General features: G+C 38.8%; 1 protein-coding gene across 11 annotated transcripts in view; it reads left to right on the top strand.

Moving 5' to 3' along the window:
- SAMD4A (sterile alpha motif domain containing 4A) overlaps window positions 1-21397 on the top strand; it is a 295052-nt gene that overhangs the window by 133261 nt on the left and 140394 nt on the right. For 8 of the 11 annotated variants that reach the window (XR_011971822.1, XM_072629810.1, XM_072629807.1 and 5 more), the window contains one exon: window positions 15868-16389. Coding sequence is in view for 10 of the 11 variants with exons in the window: in XM_072629810.1 (XP_072485911.1) it covers window positions 15868-16389 (522 nt within the window). In the remaining variant the exon portion in view is untranslated. Of the gene's footprint in view, window positions 1-2747; window positions 2835-8838; window positions 8988-14227; window positions 14331-15867; window positions 16390-21397 lie in introns of those variants that run through there. The other 3 variants (XM_072629814.1, XM_072629813.1, XM_072629818.1) reach the window with 3 other exon arrangements.

Below are 21397 nucleotides of genomic sequence, written 5' to 3'. Positions count from 1 at the left end.
AGAAATCATTCTGGTCCAGCCACTTAATTTTACACATGAGGAAGCTGGCCTTCAAAAAGTGAAGTGGCTTCCTCCAGATATTCTCAGGACGTCTTTCTGTGTGATCAGAGGTTTTTAGAATATGTTGTTCTCAAGGGTTTTATTTTGTTTTGTTTCTGGTGGGAGCAGGGTAGGGATTTGTATGTGGCTTTTATTTTGTGGAAAGATCATGTAAATCTAAAATGCAAAGGAGGACATTAAACACTTTTTTTTTCCTGCTTCTTCACATGCTACGAAAGTGTAAAACAGGTGAAACTGTGCTTTCAGGTTTGCCAAAAGATGGGAATCTTGTACCAGTCAGTTGGTAAACATTTATTAAGTGCCTTCTAGCTGTCAGGCATTGTGCTAAGTGTTTGGGTTAGATAAAAAGAAAGGCAAAAGACAGTAACTGCTCACAAGGAGCTCAAAGTCTAGTGAGGGAGACAGCCTGCAAACAACTATGTACGAAAAAGATGCATGAAGGATACAACAGGAGGTGATCAACAGAGAGAATGTGTTAGAATTAAGGGAGATTGGGAAAGACTTCTTTTAAAAGAAGGGATTTTAAGTGGGACCTGAGGAAGCCAGAGAATCCAGGAGGGCAGAGATGAAGAAGGAGGAGAACATTGCAGGCATCAGGGATAACCAGTTAAATTCCCCAGAGTTGGGAGAATGGAGTATCTTTTGTTTGAGAAACAACAAGGCCAGTGTCACTGGATTGAAGAGTATGGGGGGGGGGGGGTTAAAATGTGGGAAGACTGGAAAGGTGGGGATGGGCATATTTTATATTTGCTCCTGGATGTGACAGGGAGCCACTGGAGTTTGTTGAATTGATTGGGGTCAGACCTGTGTTTTAGGAAAAATCTCTGAATTGGAGGGAGACTTGTGGTAATCTACAGACCCTGTAGCAAATTGTGGTACTCTTTGCATGAGGTGATGAGGGATCTGCATCAAGGTGGTGTAGTATCAGTGGAGAGAATGGGGCAAATATGAAAGATGTTATGAAGGTAAAATTGACAGGTCTTGGCAACTGATTGGAAATATGGGGAGTTGAGAGATAGTGAGGAATCAAGGATAACACTTAGGTTGTAAGTCTGAGTAACTGAGAAGATGGTGATAGCCTCTTAAAGTAAAAGGGAAGTCAGGAGGATGTGAGGAAAAAGATAATTTTAAGATACCTTATGGCTATGTTTAATAAGGATGTACATGTAGAGCCTTCATCAAATTACACACTGTCTTGCAGAGGGAAAAGGGGAGAGAGGGGGAGAAAATTTTAAAACTCAAAAGCTTATGGAAGTAAATGTTGGAAACTAAAATTAAATAAATTTATTTTAAAAATTTAGGGGAAAAAAGATACTTTATGGGACATCCAGTTTGAGATGTCTAATATTAAGTTGGAGATGCAAGACTAGAGGTCAGCAGAAAGAGAGGTTAGGGCCAGGTAAGCAGATTTGAGAAGCATCAGTGTAGAGAAGATAATTGAATCCATGGCAGCTGATGAGATTACCAAATGAAATAATATAGAGGGAGAAGAGAAGTGGGCCCAGGACAGAGTCCTCTGGGATACCAGCAGTTAGCAGGTGTGACTTGGGGGAAGATGGAAGATTTAGCAAAGGAGACAAGCAGGAGCAGTCAGATAGGTAGGAGGAGAACCAGGCTAAGAGTGTAGTATCATGAAAACCTAGAGAGAAGAGTGAAGGAGAAGATGTGATTGACAGTGTCAGAGGCTGCAAGAGAGAGGTCAAGAAGGATTAGGATTGAGAAAAGGCCTTAGAATGGAGCAGTTAGGAGATTGATGATAATTTAATTAATGGTAACAGTTTCAGTTGAATGATGAGATCAGAAGTCAGATTGTAGAGAGTTAAGCAGAGAATGAGAGGAAAAGAAAGGGAGGTTTAGTCTGCAAAATTGCCAGGAAAGTCAGAAGTCTCAGAGAAACACGCCATTCCTAGTAAGCTTATACTGTTCTACTGGCAGCCACCTCTGGGACCTAATGTAGATAGAAGTAACAGAAAGAGGTCTTAGAGTCATGGAATCACAGAATGTCAGTCTTTGAAAGGACCTCAAAGTCCAATGTAGTATAATCCGTTACTCTACAACACACCCCAAAAGTATTCATTAAGTCTTTATTTCAATAACTCCAGGGAGGGGAAAGTCCACTCCCTGCCTCGGAAGCCCATCCCACTATTTGGTGCATCTCTTTTCAAGGAAAACGTCCCCTCTCATCAAACTCAAATTTGTCCTTTTTGTAGTTTTCTCCCATTTTTCCTAGTTCTCCTCTCTGGAGCTAAAGAGAAAAAGTTCTACCACCCCTTCTCTGATAACCCTTCATATTTTTGTACATGGCTCTCCTAACCCTCCTAAGTCTTTTTTCCAGGCTTTTTTTTCCTTCAACTATTCGTCATTATGGCATGCTCCCCAGGCCTATTCACTATCCTCTCTGTCCTCTCTCTGGATTCTTTCTAGTTTATCAAAAAATTTCCTAAAATGTAGCACCTAGAACCAAACAAGCCATATTTCAGATGTGGTCTGAGTGAAGCGGTCTGGGGTACACAATCAACCTCCGACACTAGCAGTGTGATTATGGGCAAGTCACTTCCTCATTTGTAGAATAGGGGATAATAATAAATTATCATAAGGTTGTTGTGAAGAAAGTACTCTGCAAACTACAAAGTGCTCAATGTGGATTTTTTTTAATTACACCACTTTGCTTTTACAAGTGGAGGTGGGGTGAGGTTCCCTCAGCAGTTCAACTGATATTATCACAGAATGAAGCTATTCAAGATGTAAAAGAGATGGGTCTACACTTTTATGAGGTATGCATTTCTTTGGTTGGATGAAGAAGGGGGAATAACACTGTTGGCTGAGCAAACAATCTAGCCATGCCTCTTGGGGATTTAAATAGCTGGATAAATTTCGGTAGTTCAGGTGTTGAAAGCAACTGAGTCCATACAGAGCCTTTGTACAGTAAGACCCTGCAGCAGGGAAGAGGGGTCTTTTTCTCTTCCATTAATCACATCATCAGACTTATTAGAATAATGGGAGAACATACATCCAGCCTGTATCAGAGACACACGTAAATGTGGAGAGACAGACTTCAAATCTGGAGAGACCCAATGGAAGAAGGAGAATTTCCCTTGTAATAGAAAGGAATATAACAGAAAGGAAAAAGTGGACTTTTTAAGAAAAGCATAGATCTGGGAGTCCAACTGAGTAGCCCACCCAACAGAGACACCGCACCCAGGGAGCTGCATTAGGAGACTACAAAGCAAGAAAGGACATTAGGGCATATAGTACTAGGAGCAGTAAGTTCTCTATCCTTTGCCACATAAGTTTCATCCTGTATTAATGAAGGTATTCCAAAGTTTGAACCCACACTTCCACTGGTTGCTATATTTGTGAGAGAGTATACTGTACCAGATTTATTTGGGGAATATTTTGTAACAACTCTTAGTAAATGCTTTTGCTAAAAGCTATTTAAGCCCTCTGACAGGTTGTATGTCCCAGTAGTAATGGTTCTAAGCTCTTCATAGATTTAATCGCAGACCTATGTGGATGATGGCTCTCTCTCCATCTTTCTGCACTCCTACTCTGACTCCAGCCCTTTCTCTCTCTTATCAAACTCCTCTTTTCAAGGCTAATTCTCCCTACCCCCTTAATTAATGCTTAATTCTTGCCTATGTAGTAATCTCATTCTAACTAATGATGAGTGGATTTTCATAAACCATCTGATTTTAAGCTTTAAAGGCTAAACTGTAAATATTGCCAAGGGCTATTTACCCACAACTACACCAGATTGCTCTGGGCCTGTCTTGGGATTCCCCAGTTTTCCAACCTCAAACCTTTCTTATTCTATGTAAGATGGATGAAATATTGGAAATATTTTTCAAAGTATGAGATCATTAGAAAATTTATAAACATTTTTCCTGAAACATTTTTGTGAACTATTGGAAATTCTTATTAAAACACTTTATTTTGACCAAGCACAATTTATCATGACAAGGTGGAGAATAAATGGCTTTATGGAACAAAATTTTTCATAGAGGGGTAAAAAAATCATAGAGACAAAGCCAGATGGCACAGCTGTTTTTATGCAGAGGAGGAGAGCAAACTTCACAACAACCCTGTGAGGAGGTAGGTGCTACTATGATCTTCATTTTTACAGTTGAGGAAACTGAGGCAGGCAGCAGTTAAATGATTTGCCCAAAGTCACACAGTTTAGTATCTGAGGTTGTATTTGAATTCAGGGTCTTCCTGATGCTAGGCCCAGTGACATAGCTATCATCACCTAGCTGCAGGTAGTCAAGTCAGTGAGCATCATTAAACACTTAGTATGTGCCAAGCCCTGTGCTAAGTGCACAGTATTTTTGTGCTAATCCTTATGCCTATTGAATTTGCTTGAGTCTTGTTTGACTGAAATGACATCACTGTGCTAGAGTCAAGTATCAAAATGTCTGACTATGGCTGATCAGATCAATATGAGCTTGGAACGCTCCAGCACAGGTTAGGCACAAATAATCCAGGTTAGCATTTGCACATCCTGTGTTTCTTTTGAGCTGTTTCAATTCTGAAACCTTCCCTGATGTGGACCCTCCATGCTGGGTGGTCCTGTGCCAGGGTCTCCCATGTCACACAACCAATTCCAAATTTCTTAAGAGAGACCTTGAGAGTATCCTTGTGTTGCTTCTTCTGACCACCATGTGAACAATAGTCCTATATCAGTTCTCCATAAAATAACCCTTTTGGCTTGAGTCTTAAAGAGAGCAGGAGGTGGCAATATGAAAGTGTTCTTCATTATTTTAGAATTCTGAACTTTCAGTTTTAGATATTCAAGAGGGGGTCCCTGAGTCTCTAGATATGATGTAGGACTCTGGACTGAGTTATCTTGCAATTCAGCTGATGCTTGAGAAACCATGTGGTATAGTAAATAGAAGGTAGAATTTAGAGTTAGGGTACTAAACCCTGCCTTTAAGTAAATCACTTAACTGGATCAAATAAGAATAGATTTTTATGTAGCTATAGATATAAAATCTATTCCTATTTGATTCAAACTTTAGAGTACCATATAAATGTCAGTTATCATTACACTGCAGTGTAAGGGTAGGGTCTCTAGCTGGGCAGATGACACTGAAGTCACACCTAATTGATTGTAGCCCATCTCACTTGAATTTTTTAAATGATGCTTTCTTGAAGACCGTCTCCAGCCCTCACTCCAAGCTCATGGGTACCTATCCCCCTAACACCCAATTAAGAAACCCTTTATCATCAAGCCCCTCACCTTTTACCTCCACACTCCTCATCCACACTTTTCTATGAGGCTTGAAGGAAACAAAGGTGGTATTTCCACAAAGAGATTGGGGAACCCTGCTCTGGAGTACTAACTGTTACACTAGGAAACTGGGACCTGGTGACAGAAGCACTCAGCTACAGATGTCTGAAAAGAAGGCTCAATCTCACCATGCTTTGCTTCGGTGCAAAGTGGACTATTAAAATGGATTACCTGTCCCTTTGCATTTATTTGAGGTCTCTCAGTGTTGGCTAAATAGCCTCTAAACTGAATCAAAAAGGGAAGATGTGTCTCTGACTCCCTCTACAGGTCTGGACTTAATGAGGGCTGCCTGACTTTACTAGGCCAATCCCTTCCAAAAATTGGACTTGTCCACTTTTCCAACTCTAATAATTCTAAATTAAACAATGGTTGATTTGTAATGATGGATAAGGAAAACCATTAAATCACTTATTCTCTCCTCATCACAATAAATTGTGCTGAGTTTTTTAAAAAACTGTTTCTGCAGAATTCCCAGGTCACAGAAGAAGATATTTATAAAATAATGTCATCATTTTTATTGATAAGTATAAATGCTGGTGGATGGAAATTTCAAATACATTCTCTTATAGTCTTAGCATTTACATGCACAAATACTTATGAGTTTTGGAGGAATAGTGTCTAAATTTTGAAGATTTGTTTCTAAGATAATTTAATCAGTTAACTCTTATTTTGAATGTGTAGGAACAGGGTGACCTGACATTTTGCTGATGACATGAGAAAACGATTATCTTTTATAGGCGATAAAAAGTATTTTGTTCAGGGGAATTTCTATTTGTAGACATTTGGATACACAGCATTTAGTATTACCTTGATAGTCTATAGGCTTCATAATTCTCTGAGATCAATGAGTATTCTTTCTTTTTAACCTCAGTGATGTAGAAACATAGAGAAGTTAAAACAGTTTATTTGAGGTTATAAATACAAAGGATAAATCAGGATTAAAACACATTTCCTTTCGATTTCTAGACCTTGCACAGTCTACTGAAACCTTTTTCTTTAAGAAATATATCAAGAAACAAGGTCCATGAAAGTTCAACATGAATACTTTGTAGGGGGAGGGAAGCTCAGGGAGCTCTGATAAGGCTCTTTGAAAGTTTTAAAAACGCATTTATGTACAGCTACATATTTGCCTTTAGACTTATACTTCTATCATGACTTGATCTTCTCAATCCCATCCAGGATATTGTTGTGTATTGACTCAGAAATCTGACAAGCAGAGACTTAAAGCTTTTAGTGGTGAATATAATAATAATATTGCAATTAGACGAACCAAACTGTACTTATTCTTAGGGCTCTCATTTTTATACCGTGCTCCTTGAAACACGTTTCAGATATAAATGTACACAGAATGCTTTCCTACCAGTAGTATAAAGACAGTATACTCACTCTTTTATGGATTCTTTTTGAATTTGGGGTGGAATAGGGACAAAAAAGGGAAGAAATTTACCCTTAAAATCAATGGGATCTAAGCTGCTTGCTACTCAGATGGCCTTTACATCTTTTCTTAAAGGGCTTAACCAGATATCCATATTTTTGAAGGATTTGTTGATGCATTCATCAAGAGAAGAGGATAACTATACATTCTTTCAATTCTAATTTTTGCTGATAATCTTATGAGATTCTATTAAGAATATAGTCATTTATGGTCAGAGATATTAGGACAGATCATATTTTTGCTAATATAGTGTTCTCTCTATCCTGAGTTTTCATGTGTTTTTCCCCCTCTCCAACAGATATTTTTGAAAATTAAACCATATGAACTATAATTTAATTCTGCTGCCTCTAAATATTATATGATTGGAAAGTCTCTTAATTTTAAAGATCATTTAAACAGGTATTAGTTACAATCAGGAAAGCATTCATTAAATGCATTAACTGATGCATTGTTTGTTTTCAAGCACATGGGAAAATGTTCCATTTTAAAGAGTACTGAGAAAATTTGGCCATAGTAAAAAAATTAATTGAGCTAATCTTTTTATTTTCATTTCTGAAATGGTCCTGTTTTAATCTTAAAGTGAAAGATAGCAGCATAATGCGTAGCCAACTCAACAGAGATGTAACCATAAACGTCTTTTTTTACAGATCTCTCAATGACATTAGTAACAATTTGCATTTGACTAAAATTTCAGCAAATATGCGTCATTCATCCAATCCATTTACCAGATTGAGTTAAAGGGGCAATTCCTGGCAATAGCAAAACTGAGATTTATGGAATGGGAAGTAAAGGTGCCTAATACAAATAGAGTTGTAACAATGAAAAACAATAACCGTTGAATTGAGGGTAGGGACTGGGTTTGGGAACTCCCAGGTGAGAACTTCCTATGCTTTGACAAGTTGACCAACTTCTACAATTTAGAGCTTAGAGTGTTGCCAAGCACCCTGAGAAGCTGTGACTTGCCCAAGGTCACAATGGAGCCAGTATGTATCAGAGACAGGATTTGAATCCAGATTTGCTGGCCTGCATTCTATTTACTATGCCCCGCTCCTGCCTCTACTCAACTGAAAATGCATGAGAAATTTGGATTGAAGCATTTAGTCTCCTTGGGATTAATGACTTCAACACCACACCAAAGTTTAGTATGGATTCCCAATTAGAGAAAGTAGCTATAGACTTAGATTCTGTAATCATAACCTTTGAGGCAGTAGCTCTGCCTGCATATTAGAAGCCCTACTTCTGGCAGGGTGATGTTCCTTTTTCTCTGGGGTCTTACATTTATTGGACCTTACTTTAGCTTAGGGACATACCAAATTTAAGAGTGAAGTGAAACCTTAGGGACACAAACTCTCCACCTGGTGAGTGTGACAAATTGATACAGGCAGCAGAAGGGAGGGAGGTAGGTCACTGGAGCCCGGAGACATTTTCTCTTCAGCTCTCTCTACATAGGTGGTCCTGGGTCTCAACTAGGAAGGGTCTAGTATTGGGAAACAGGCTAAGCAGAACGTTACAGGTTTCATATGGCTAGGAAAATAAGGGGTCAAATCAAAGAGGTTGGCTATGATAAAAAGCAGGTACTTTAGGCATACTAGGCAGAGCCAAGCTTCCTGGAGGTCTGAGAGTCACTTAGCTGATAAAGGGTGGTGAACACTGATCCAAGAAAGGGGGGATCTTTGTTCTCTGACCTGTTCTATGATGCCTACTGGATATGTCCTGCACCCACTGATAGCCAAAAGGAGAGAAGAGGTTCACAGGTGAACTTTGTCCCCTAGCTGATGCTAGATTACTTCACAGAAGTTCTCTGTTAGCACAGCCACTAGAAACAAAAATGGAGGTGTGGGAGAAGCGGTGAGGGGAAGATTCCATTAGGTACACCCAATAATGGCAATGCAAGGTACCAAACACTGATGCAACATAGTCTCTTTCCATCTCAATGGTCATTAAAGGGGAATCTCCAGGGATGAGCTTTCTGAGTTTTAAAAAGTTACTAAGAGGAATGGGAGGAAAGAGCCATTGAGATCTAGGGTGACCTGTTTCTTCCTTATTTGATCTGTAGGTGCACAGGGAATTTTAATATAACATTTTCAACAATAACTATTGATTATCAACTGATCAACAATTACTCTTCCCATCCATGAAGAGTGGAATAACTGGTTCCTGTAACACCGATCCCTGTCTCTTTTCAATGAGCTCTGGGGACAGTAGGTATGGCTATAGTGATAGAGATTATAAAAAAAATTAAGGGTTTCTATTTTTGTTATCTCTTCAGCACTCAATACTCTCCTTACACATGCAATACAGCACATGCTTAGTAGATGCCAATGGAACACCACCTGGGCATCTAGGTGATGCAGTGTGCCTAGAGTCAAGAAGATGATATTCAGTTGGATCTGAGCCTTGGTGACCCTGAGATGATAGCATGCCAATTCTGTCCATGGGGTTTTCTTGGCAAAACTGTTGGAGTGGTCTGACGTTTCCTAAGGCAAACAGAGATTAAATGACTTGTCTAGGGTCACAGAGCTAGTAAATATCCAAGGACAGATTTAAACTCATTTCTTCCTAACTCCAGGCCCAACACACTGAGCTACCTAGTTGTCTACAGTTGGGAAATATGGCTTCAGTTATTAGCTATTTGACTTAAATGCTGTTTGTCTCAATTTCCTCATCTGTAAAATGGGGATATGAACAGTACATACCTACCTCCCAGCGACATGAGAATAAAAAGAGATACTATTTGTAAAGCACTTAGCATAGTGCCTGCCACATAGTAGGGTGTAATAGCCATAATTATGATAATAATTATTATTGTTGTTGTTGACTTTCCAGTTTTATATGCCCATGTCCCGAAATGAATATTTCCAATGCCTATCTAACCCACGAGCCCTCACAGCCAAGGTCTCAAACACACAGCCAACCCATCAGTCACATGCAACTTACAGCACTCCTGAGTGTGGCCTGAATCATATCATTTAATTGGGAAATATCTAACAAAATAAAAAGAAGCTTACATAAAACATACATATTACACTTTAAAACTGTCAATATGTGATCCTCAGAGATCCTCATGTATGGTTTAGCAGCCCTGCTTCTGCTTGAGTTTGACACCACGCTGCTCTATAGAGATCTCAGATATTTTTCCTTAGTTAAACGGAGACTAAACCATAGCTGCTAAGGCCAAGGCCAGACCAGCTTGAAAATATTTGAGAATGCCTCAGTGTCCCTTAGAAGCTTCTTTTTTGCTTGTTTGTGACTTACTTTGCTGTCACCCTTTGCCCTTACCCGGTCTATAAGATTCTTGGCCGTGTTGCTTGTGAGGCGTGTAGCTATAAAGAATTGGACTTGTTTAGAAATTTTCACAGTATGTTTTTTTTCCTAGGAAGTTTTTTTTTTTCTTTTGAGTTCTTAATATAATTTTCTTCATCTCCTTTGACCACTTAGAAACCACTATGGTATTTCTATCTTCCAGCAATTTTGGCTCTCTTGTTTAACCAATACCTTTCAGATGTGTGCATTTAATTCGAAACCATTTCTTGCATGAACAAATTGTTTAAATGCAGTTGTGAAGAAACCTTTTATAGTAAATGTTATTAAACTGAAAAGCCAGGGTATAATAAAATAGCAATTTAAGTGTAATTTACTAACAACTGGAGCCCTTAAACACTCACTTACTATTGTGCTGTAATAATGCCAGACTTCGTTTTTAAATACACTCTCTTGTCGCTACAAGAATCCTTGGGGCAGTTTTTAAAATCCTCATAGTCTTTAATTATAGCTCTTCTTACTGCTTCTTTGTTGCTGTCTGTTTTATAAATTGCAAATCATTAGCTTTTATTTTGGTAAAACCCCCAGCAGACACAGCTGGGCGCTTTTCTCGCTGAATTTGACAGTGTTAAGAGACTGAGAGTTGTGTCATTTCAGCACGGCTACGGAGGTGGGTTAGCAGTCACCTGCTCTTCTATTCTGGGGCTTCTTTCTGTTTCCAAAATCATGACCTGGGTGAATGTTGTTCCGAAGTGCTTCACTGAAATGGTGCTTGGATTATGGGGACTCTGAGGTCTTCTTTCATGAGTGGAGTCCGGCTGGTGTCAGTGTGAGAGAGAGGGTGGGAAGAACTTTTGGGCCTTGGAGCCAGAGGACCTGGGTTTGAATTCTGGTGTTCCACTCTTTATTAATTATAAGGAAATTTACTTTATCTCTCTGAGCCTGTGAAGTGTTAAATAATTGGAATTTACATTGTATTATATATATACATATATATGTATACATACACACAAAAAAACCCCACACGTGTGTGTGTGTGTGTCTGTGTATGTGTAGATAGTGGCTAACATCCTTTCTAAATTCAACACACTATAGCCCAGAGTTGCTTACTTCCCTGTTAGATGGGTCTTCTGTTTGATCAAATCATTTTTCCACCTGGCTACTGGGTTCAAGTAACTCAGTTTCTCTGTCTCTCTCCATCTCTCTTCATCTCTCTCACCCCACCTATAACAGATAGATAGATATATACACACATATACATACTAGCTGTGTGACCCTGGGCAAGTCACTTAACCTATGTTGGCCTTAATCCACCAGAGAAGGAAATGGCAAACCACTTCATTGTCTTTGTCAAGAAAACTCCATGGACAGTATTGGCATGCTCTGAGCTATAGGGTCACAAAGATATATCTGGTGCTGGGTCCAGTACAGAATTTTAGCATCCACTCTGTGTTTTGTACAGTGTTAAGTTTGCTGTTGACACTGGGTACTTTCCATGGATACTTTCTTCTCTAGGTTTTCCTGATATTTCTCTTTTCTGATTCTCTTCCTACTTATCTGTTTTTTCTCAGTATCCTTTTCTGGATTTTTTTTATCCAGGTCACACCCACTAACTTTAGATATTACCTAAGAGACTATCCTTGGTGCCCTCTCCCCCTCTGCATTCTTGAGATCACTTAGTGATCTCCTCTATGCTCTGATGGATTCTAGTTGATTCTCAGATCTATTTATCTAGCCCCAACTTTTCTCCTTAGCTGCAGGCTTGAATCTCAAACTACATGTCTCATAGAAATCCCAAACTCAACAAGTCCAAAAGGGAACTCATTATCTCTCCCTTCAATCCCTCCCCTCTTTTGAATTTCCATATTCTTGTGGAAGGTACCACCATTCTGCCAGTAATTATGCAGGCTTACAGCTTTGGGCACCTTAATACCTCACTCTTGTTACCCAGCTCCCCCATATCAAAGATTTTGTCAGTTCTACCTTTATGGCATCTCTCATGTATGCCTCCTTTTCTCCATTCATGAAACTGCAACCCCAGTGCAGAACCTAATTACGTCGCTCCTGGACTAGTGCAATAGTCTCCTAGTTGGTTTCCCTGCCTCAAGCCTCTCCCCATTCCAGTCCTGCCAAGGTGATCTTGGATCTGACCATTCTACCCTCCCCACTCAATAAATAAACTTTATTGACTTCTTATTACTTCCAGGCTCAAATATAAAATTATCTGATACTTAGTCATGCGTGGCACGGTACTTTACATCTAGTAACTGCTTAATTGTGATGAAATGGTACGCAAGTATAGTGACAGCAACAATTATCATTTATTCTTATGTTGGAGGCTCAATTATCATGAATTTCTTAATTTAAGATCCTCAGGACACCCATGGCTTTCTCAAGTTTTCCTTTGGTTTTAGAAATACTAATGGTGGAAATAATTTAAGTGACTTATCTCCCTTTAGCAGAGCTTGAGGTAGGAAAGGATGAGGGGAAAAAACCTGGAATAGTCCTGAGTGGAATCCTTGCCAAACTTTGGGATCATAGTATCTTAATTAAGATCATAGGTTATAGGATCATAGACTTAATTAACATCATATGTATTTTGAGAAGGAAGGTGAATGAGAGGGGAAAAAGGTGGAAAGGATGACTGAGGGGTTTGCATCCATCTCGAAAGAGGGTAGCTAGCATTCAAGGCATCTCCTTCCACATTCCGTAATTCTCCCTTGCAAGGAGCAGTACCCATCCTTCAGGTGTGGAAAGAGGGGACACAACTATGTGGCTTCATGTTTCCCTATCGTCTTTGTTACCCTTACTCCTCCTCTGATTCTCGGTTTGATTCTTGTGCAGCGGGTGTTTGTGTAGAGATTGCATGTATTTAGTATGTAATATCTGTTGTCCTTGTTTATTTTTAGCTCATAATTAAATACAAACAAGCGCAACATAATACTAGACTAGACTATAGACGACTTTAAAAATCATCTTGAACTTGCAAAGGATGATCATTCTGCAGAAAAAATGACATAGAAAGTAAAATTATTCATAGAAATCATTCTCTTGAATTTTATTAACCACAACTTAGTTCTTTAATTTTGCATTTTGGAAGGAGAAAAACTGATGAACCTCTTAGGAAGTTGGTTTTTATTCAGACTTATTTTCTCCTCTTCCCTAGTTTCTTTCCTAGTACCTCTTGAGAAACTGTCCTCAAGAAAGAGTGTTGGGTGGGATTTTTAAAAAAAAATTTGTAAATAAAAACCTTTTTATGGGAAATGTTATTAGACAGAAAAGCAAGGGTGTATTATCAAAATAAAAAATTATTATATAACATACTTATTGTTTGAAATGGTAAAAAAACACTGTCTGTTCTAGAAATCAGAGAATTGTGAAAGATAGTACGTTTTCACTTTTATGCTTAAAGTGGTCTACTTTTTTGCTACCAAACAGAAAATTGTACTCGGGTGAAAATAGCCTCAGATCATCTTTGTATCAAGAAGCTAAAAAGTAACACTAGGTAAAGTTAGAATCACTGAGCTTGTAGAGACCTAGAAATCTCATATATAATTCATTCCTTTGCCTTTTTCCAACAAATAAAATTTTTAAAGTAGAGGTTTTTGTCCTGGGGGTTATGAATTTTAATATAATTGGTTTCCTTTATAATCCTATGTATTTTATGAATTTAAAAACATATTCTGAGAAGGGGTCCCTACTGTTGAAGGGATGCCATGACACAACCAACCCCTGTTCTAAATCATCCAGTCACTCTGACTATTGACTTTCTTTTTGAAGACCTGCAGGGATGGAGATTCTATTACCTTCCTTGGAATCTCAACCCAGTGGTTCATAATCCTAAGAGGCTGACTCTTTCCTATGTCCAGTGGAAAGAAATTCTATCAAGTACTTCGCAGAAGTAAAGTGCTATATAAGTACATGACCACAAATGTTTCCTGTCTTTAGTATCCTTAGAGAAACACTGCTCAGCAACCTTCTTTCTGAATTTAAAAACATTCGTCTTTTAGCTTTTTCGTTATTGTGAAAGGAGCTATTTTTTCCTAGATCTTGTTGTTTTTCTTTACAATTGCTAGCTCATTCAGCTTGTGATCAGCTATGGCCTACCATGCCCCTTGGGCCCCTTTTTAAGTAAATAAATATCTATGCCTAGCCTCTTAAAATGGGCTTCTCTCATCTTTCAGAACTGCCCTCCTTGTCTTGTGAATCACAGTTTCCTGAAATGTGGGACTGATGTAGTGTTCTGCCACTGAATCTTTGCCAAAAGTCACTGAGTGTTTTTGAAAGGCAAGTTTTACCCATTGCTTCTGTGGATAGCCAGCTACCTCCTTTTAAATGGTTTTTAGCATTTATTATTTAAAGTTGCCTTTTGCTTTTTTATATCACAGTCATTTTTTTTTTTACCTTCCTCCACATTGAATCCTGCCTTGCCAGTCAATCAACAAACATTTATTAAACACCAACTATGTGCCAGGCTAAGTGCTAAGTGGCAAAGATGTGAAGAAAGGCAAAAAATAGTCATTGCTCTTAAGGAGCTCACAATCTAATGGGGGAGATAACACACAAACAAGGGATGTGTATGTGTGTGTGTGTGTGTGTGTGTGTGTGTGTGTGTGTACACACATGTATATGATCAATTTGAGGAGAATAATAGAGGGAAGACTCTAAGATAAGTAGTAAGGAAGACTTAAAAATTTATTAGACTGACAGTCTATGTAAGAGTCTTCTATAGTGTCATTCCCTGCCCCTTCCTGCCACCTCACTCTGCTGAGAGATACCTTCTTCAAGGAAAAAACTACAATTTAGGATAGAAGGCAATAGCTTACTTAGAATCTGTGATCAAAATTGCCTTTATGATCATGGCTTTGGAGCAGCTGCACCATCAATCAATCTGATCTTGAGTTACTGGCTTAAGGTGCCTTCTTTAATTTAGTTGTCCACAGGAATGGTATGGAGACTTATTATAATGATATGAGAAGACAAATATTTTTTTTCTGACAGTCATCTCCAGCTGTGAAACACAAACTTCAGACAAAAGCCAAGTTCTTTTGCAGGTGTTAATTTTTAATAGTGATATATGTTGGTTTTACATCATCTTCATTTCTGAATGTGTCATCCTTCCTTCTCTCTTATCCTGTGAAAACTGTCTTTTATAACAGAAAATGTTTTTAAAAAGAGAAAATGCAGCTCAACTAAACAAAATGACATATGAGCACCCACCTGCCCTCATGACATCTCCATATATGGATGTCACATCAGCATTTCCAGTTCATTCTGTCTTTGCTAGGGTTTAAACATTTTCTTTGTTTCACAGGCAGAAATTTGGGGTAGCAGTGGGAATTGTGGAGGGGCTCTGATGCCCTTGTATGTAAACAACTCAATTATACAATAACTTTGTTGCACATACTATCTGGCTCTCTTAGTCTCCACTGCCACTCACAAATCTTCCTACATTTATAAAAATCTAGTCTTCCTTTCAAAAGAAAATGAGGTTGGAAAATTTTGCTAGATTATTCCAAAGTACTGTCTGTATTCTTTTTGGGATGTGGATATGGGAGTGGGAGTGTCACATAGCTCCATGGATGGTATGGTGTTTTCTCAGTATTTTGATTTTCACTATTAATCACCACAGAGTCAAGCTGATAGGATAGCCCAAGACTAGGAATCCATATCGATGCAATGTAGTGTATTTATTTGGGGAAAATAGGTGAGTTCTGCAGACCTAATCTAAGTCAAAGGAATTATCTCTTCAACTTTGTGTTGACAGTATTGATATATTTCAGGGGAGGCATATTTGCTCATGACCCTATGTTTTCTGTTCCAGGAATCATTAACCAATGGCAGCAGGAATCCAAGGATAAAGTGATTTCCCTTTTACTAACTCACCTGCCTTTGCTGAAGCCAGGAAACATTGAAGCAAAAGTAGAGTACATGAAACTGTTGCCTAAAATCCTGGCTCACTCCATCGAACACAACCAGCATATAGAAGAAAGCAGGCAACTCCTGTCTTATGCTTTGATCCACCCGGCCACTTCATTAGAAGACCGGAGTGCTTTAGCCATGTGGTTGAATCACTTAGAGGACCGCACATCAGGGAGCTTCAGCAGTCAGAACAGAGGTCGGTCTGATTCTGTGGATTACGGGCAGACACACTACTATCACCAAAGACAAAACTCTGACGACAAGCTCAATGGATGGCAGAACTCTCGGGATTCTGGAATATGCATCAGTGCCTCCAATTGGCAGGACAAAAACCTGGGCTGTGAGAATGGCCACCTGCCCCTCTACTCTTCATCATCAGTCCCCACCACAATCAATACTATTGGAACTAGCAGTAGCAGCACAAGTGAGTAGTACCCTTGATTCTGTGGTCATGGTTCTCATGGTCTGGTTTGGGCAGTTTGCTGTGGCATGTTCCCTTTGAAAATGTCTACTAGCTGCATTCCGTAACCTTAGGAAGAGAAGGGCTGATGGTTTTAGGTTGGTTATAGAAAATGGCCCTGGGGACCTGCGTAACTCTTGCTTATTTTGACTGTTCTATAGTGTGGACACCAGGCTGCTAGAAATGATTAATAGATAAAAATTAGCTTTAAAATGAAAAAGAAAAAAAATTAACTTCTGGCATCAAAGACAGGAATATCTTTCACCCTGGTGGTTTTGGACTTTCTTTGACACTGATTTCCCATGTTATTATCTCAACCTAACTTCTAACCTATGGATTAACCCAGCCAGACTCCTGGGCTCTTTGTATATTTCTTGTTTTATTTCACACCTGGATTGTTTCCTTCTCTGAATTTCCTGTCATTAATTTCCAGTTATTGGAGCTGTCTCCCTCCTGGCTGGGGAGGAGAGGCAGGTTTGTTAACTCAGAATGCTTCTCTGTGCTGTGGCTTGGTATGAATGCTGTGGAAAACCCTCCTTGTTCTTAACCTATTTTATGAGTAGTGGGAGTTGGGAATTACAATGTGGAAGATACATATCACTTGGTGGGAGGAGGGTAAATTGAGAGAAAGACAATAAATACCCTTCCACTCCCAGAACTGTACTAAGTATAGGAGCAAAGTAACAGTCACACTATTCTAGCCTTGGGCCATAAATGCCTAGCACTAGAGTTCCTTTCTTAGGGTGTGTGACTGCACTGATAAGCATAGTATTCATCCCAGTGGAGTTCAAATGTGCAACCACAGTAACTCTCCATCCTTCCTCAAACAGCAGTCTATGTGCTCTAAGTTGCCAAGTGCCTGTGAATACATAGCATTGAATGTGTAAAGAGAGCTTTTTAAAGGGGAAAGCTTTTTGTGGTAAAACGTTACGTTGACATGCGAGAACCCACAATTAAAAGATAGGAAAGCATTAAGAATTGTTATTGAATGTTTCTTAGCCTCTTAAAGGTTTGCTTGGACTAATGTGTCTTCTAAAAATGCGTTTAAAAATTCCACCAGCTAAATGGTAACTTTACTGTATTAATTGCCATAACTATTTAGCAGAATAATCAAGGTTGTATTTCAGGTCCTATATCAATATAACTACAGTCTGGGAACTCTAGTAGGTTCTTTTATTATTTTTTAATTACATAGTATCAAAATTAGGTTATTATAACTTAGCTTTTTACCAAAGAGATTTTTATTGAATTCTCTCTTTCACAAACTCAATAATACTCTAGCTGTACATTGTTTTCATGAGACCCTGACATAATAAAATGTGATAATCGGGTACATCCAAAGTCGGGGACAGAGTCCTCCTCATTAGAGCTTCCTATGTAAAGCATGGGATTTTGTGATAGTTTATCAAGAGCTATGGAAGATTTGGGGCTCCATTCTATTGCCCTTTCCCAACAATCATATCAAAACCAAAACTTTTCTTGTATCACTACATCTCTGGTCCTCTTCAAGAACAAAAGATGGATAACAACAGCATCTCTGTCTCTCTAATTAATAAAACGTCTGGGGATTGTTTGACAGGAGAAATTTAACCTTGGCGAACAGGGAATTTACAATTCAGTTAGGGTTATCAGATTTTAGTAGGCTGGTATTTTGCCAGCGCCACCCAAACACATTGATGGAATGAAATGATGATTCACATTACTTCTCAGCTGTTTTTGAAGTCTTGTATATTATTGGGCTAACAAGTATTCAGTAGCCTTACAGGAGAATGGGATTATGCCTCTTCAGAGGTTAAGCAGATTAGCAGTAGAGTTTGTAACCTTATCCTTAGGCAGTCACACACCCCAGAAAGCTTCCTATCATCACCTTCTCCAAAGACTTTCATTCATAGACATTGTGTCAACAGTAGTGACTCTAAGGTAACCCACAAGTTCTAACTTTGTTAAAACTAAGTTCCCCAGAACATCTATGAGATTGTCTGTCTAGCCCACTCTCCAGAGATACCGTTTGAATCCTCTACACAACTTAGATAAATTGTCATGGTACAGAAAATCATTACCAGTTGGCCCACTCTCTGGTAATGAATCTCTTAGGGAAAAAAAAAAAGGCAGGTTGATCTTCCTAGGACAGATATAGAATCTATTACTGGGCTTTTACTAGAAGCCTTTCCAGCATGGTGTTCGACCTTTCAAAGTTCTGGGCACAGAACTCAGGACACAGCATTAACTTGTGCACAGTAAACAAGGTTTTACTTCAGAGCACTATAGGAAGGGTGATACAGATATGGGTGAGCTGCATTTCCTCTCTGAAAGAGAAGGCTTCCCCTTCTGGAAGGCATACTTCCTTCCTGCAACAACCAATCTTTCAATGTCTGAGCCACTCAGCCCTCTGGAAATGTGCTGTACAATTATACCCATACTGCCATTTCTAAAGTCCTGTTGCTATGGTGTCCCGCTCTCCAACCCCACAGGGCCAAGGGTTAGAATCTCCAGGGATTGATTGACTGACCTTTCTACTGGCATGTCTGCCATTTATCCACCCCTGTGGCTCTCCTAAACTATTTTTGCCACAGGTGAAAGAATTCATGACCCAGAGAATCACCTCCATATGTAGGAGTAACAAATGAATATAGGTTTAGGCAAATAACATAACTTTTATCTGCTGAAGTGTCTATGGTAATTATCTATATTTTATTCGTGGTAACTGTAAACATTGCACAAATGGATATAATCCAAGCATGTAAACTTGGCTGAAGAAAACAGGAAAAGAGCGATAAATAATGGTTACAGTTTAGAAAAATATTCTTTAGTAATCTTGTTATTTACTATATATGTAAAGTGCAGGTATTCTCAGGACAGTGTGACACAGAAAATGGCAGCGTGTGTGTGTGTATTTTCTCTGAAGAACACTTTTCTAATGATCAAAATTGATTATGAGGTGCTCTTTGTAAAACTATATTCTTCAGAGAGGGAGTAATTAATAATTTAGTTGATATTCACCATACAGTGCTTTTTTCCTGAAGGAGGAAAAAAGTAACTAATTGTATGAATGCCCCTAAAGCCTCTCATGTGATATTGAAGATTGACATTTCCGCCCTCATTTTTTCCCCATCTATAAATGAATGTTGTCAATGCAGTACAAAAAGCAAAATGACAAATGTTTGTCCCATTTTTTCAATGTTAGATACACTAGTGACAGTGTTAAGAATCTTTGCCTTTTTCCACATTAGTTTTTTCCACTAGTAGTTTATTTTTCTAGTTGCTCTGCTCTGACACTGTGACTCTGCTATATTTCCTTTTACCTTGTGTTGGCTCTCCATTTATTCATTCATTAGTCTATTCCATAGCTATTTACTGAGGACCTATTATGTGAGAATAAAAAGAGGTATAAATGGTTTGCCTGCCCTCCAAGAACTTAAATCTAGTTCAGAAAGAAGCTACGTATATAAAAAGTTAAATAAAGGAATGAGTTATATAATACAGGGCAACAATACTACAAGATGCCAAAAGACACTGTAATGATTAAGTACCAAATCAATAATAGAGAGTAAATGCTGTGATAACAGAGGCAGGAGAGAGACCTGTGGGGTCCAGTGATTCACCGAAGATTGTTTGATGAAGGTTGGATTTCAGCAGAGCTGCTATTTAAGATTCACCTTGGCTGAGAGTATAGGAGTGCTGATGGAACCATGTATGGTGTGTTTGGGCAGTAATATGTATACCAGCTTGAACAAAGCACAGATTTCATGCAGCTGAGGATAACAATACCTGCACACCCTGTATTAAACAGTTGTTGTGAGGTTCAAATGAGGTAATGCCTGCCCAGCACTTTGTAAACTACACATGTCAGTTACTGTTATTCCAGGACTACTAAACTCTTACTTGAAAGGTACTTGTCATCCTTCCTGAAGCAGCATAACATACAAAGAAAGCAAATGTTTTATAGTAGCTACTTAGCATTAAATAACCTAATATAGAGCCTTAAGGTCTGCTAAGAGCGTTACATATATTATCTCCTTTGACGCTTCTAAATAAGGAAATTCTCTTCTGTGCACTCCCCCATCTCAAAACAAATCATGCATACTAGTCCTTCAAGATTTAGGGCTCTCTTAAAAAAATTTAAGGTATCCCCAAAGAATGCCTCTAAACGTCTTCCTTATGGAGAAAGGCATACAAGCAAGTCAAAATATAAGACCAAACGTAGTGGAGCAGTAGAGGCAATAAGGATGGGAAATAGAATAAAGCCTGATTAAAAAGGTTTTGAATACCAAGCTTTGGTATTAATCTGTTGTTGGTAATGATAAAACACACTGGTTTTTTAATTGAGAGTTGACATGATGAGAACTATTTCTAAGGGACATTGAACTGCTGCAGAGAGACTAGAATCAGGGAGGCCAATTAGGAAACTGCCTAATCCAGCAAGAGGTAGTGTACCATACCAGGATGGGAAGGGAATCTGAGTGTGAGGTCTGAAAGAGACCTTAATCCAGCTACTTCATGGTATAGATGAGAAACTTGAGGGTCAGTAAGGTCAAGTGTGCCATCCAAGGTCACATAACTAGTTAACAGAAGAAACTAGATTTCAGAGTCCCTGTTCTAGCACTGTATTTATAGCTCCAGGAGAGGAAGGGGAGATTCCCAAAGAAACTCTTAAGAATGGACAAACCTCAATGAGTCAGATGAGTACTCTGACTAGGCACTGGGAGAGTTACTAGTAATTCAGATGGAGCTAAGAGTTTTTGGACTTGTTGTTCAGTTATTTTTTCCAGGTTGTCCAATTTTTGTGTCCCTATTTGGAGTTTTCCTGGAAAAGATAATGGAGTGGTTTGTCCTTTCCTTTTCTAGCTCATTTTTACAGATGAGGAAACTGAGGCAAACAGGGTTAAGTGACTTGTCCAGGGTCACATAGCTAGGAAGTATCTGAGGCCAGATTTGTTTGAACCCAGGAAGATGAGTCTTTCTGATGTCCAGT

This window comes from Notamacropus eugenii, chromosome 1, assembly GCF_028372415.1.
Source record: "Notamacropus eugenii isolate mMacEug1 chromosome 1, mMacEug1.pri_v2, whole genome shotgun sequence".
Taxonomy (NCBI): domain Eukaryota; kingdom Metazoa; phylum Chordata; class Mammalia; order Diprotodontia; family Macropodidae; genus Notamacropus; species Notamacropus eugenii.
The sequence above is the reverse complement of the archived record's forward strand: the minus strand, read 5'-3'. Positions and strand labels throughout refer to the sequence as shown.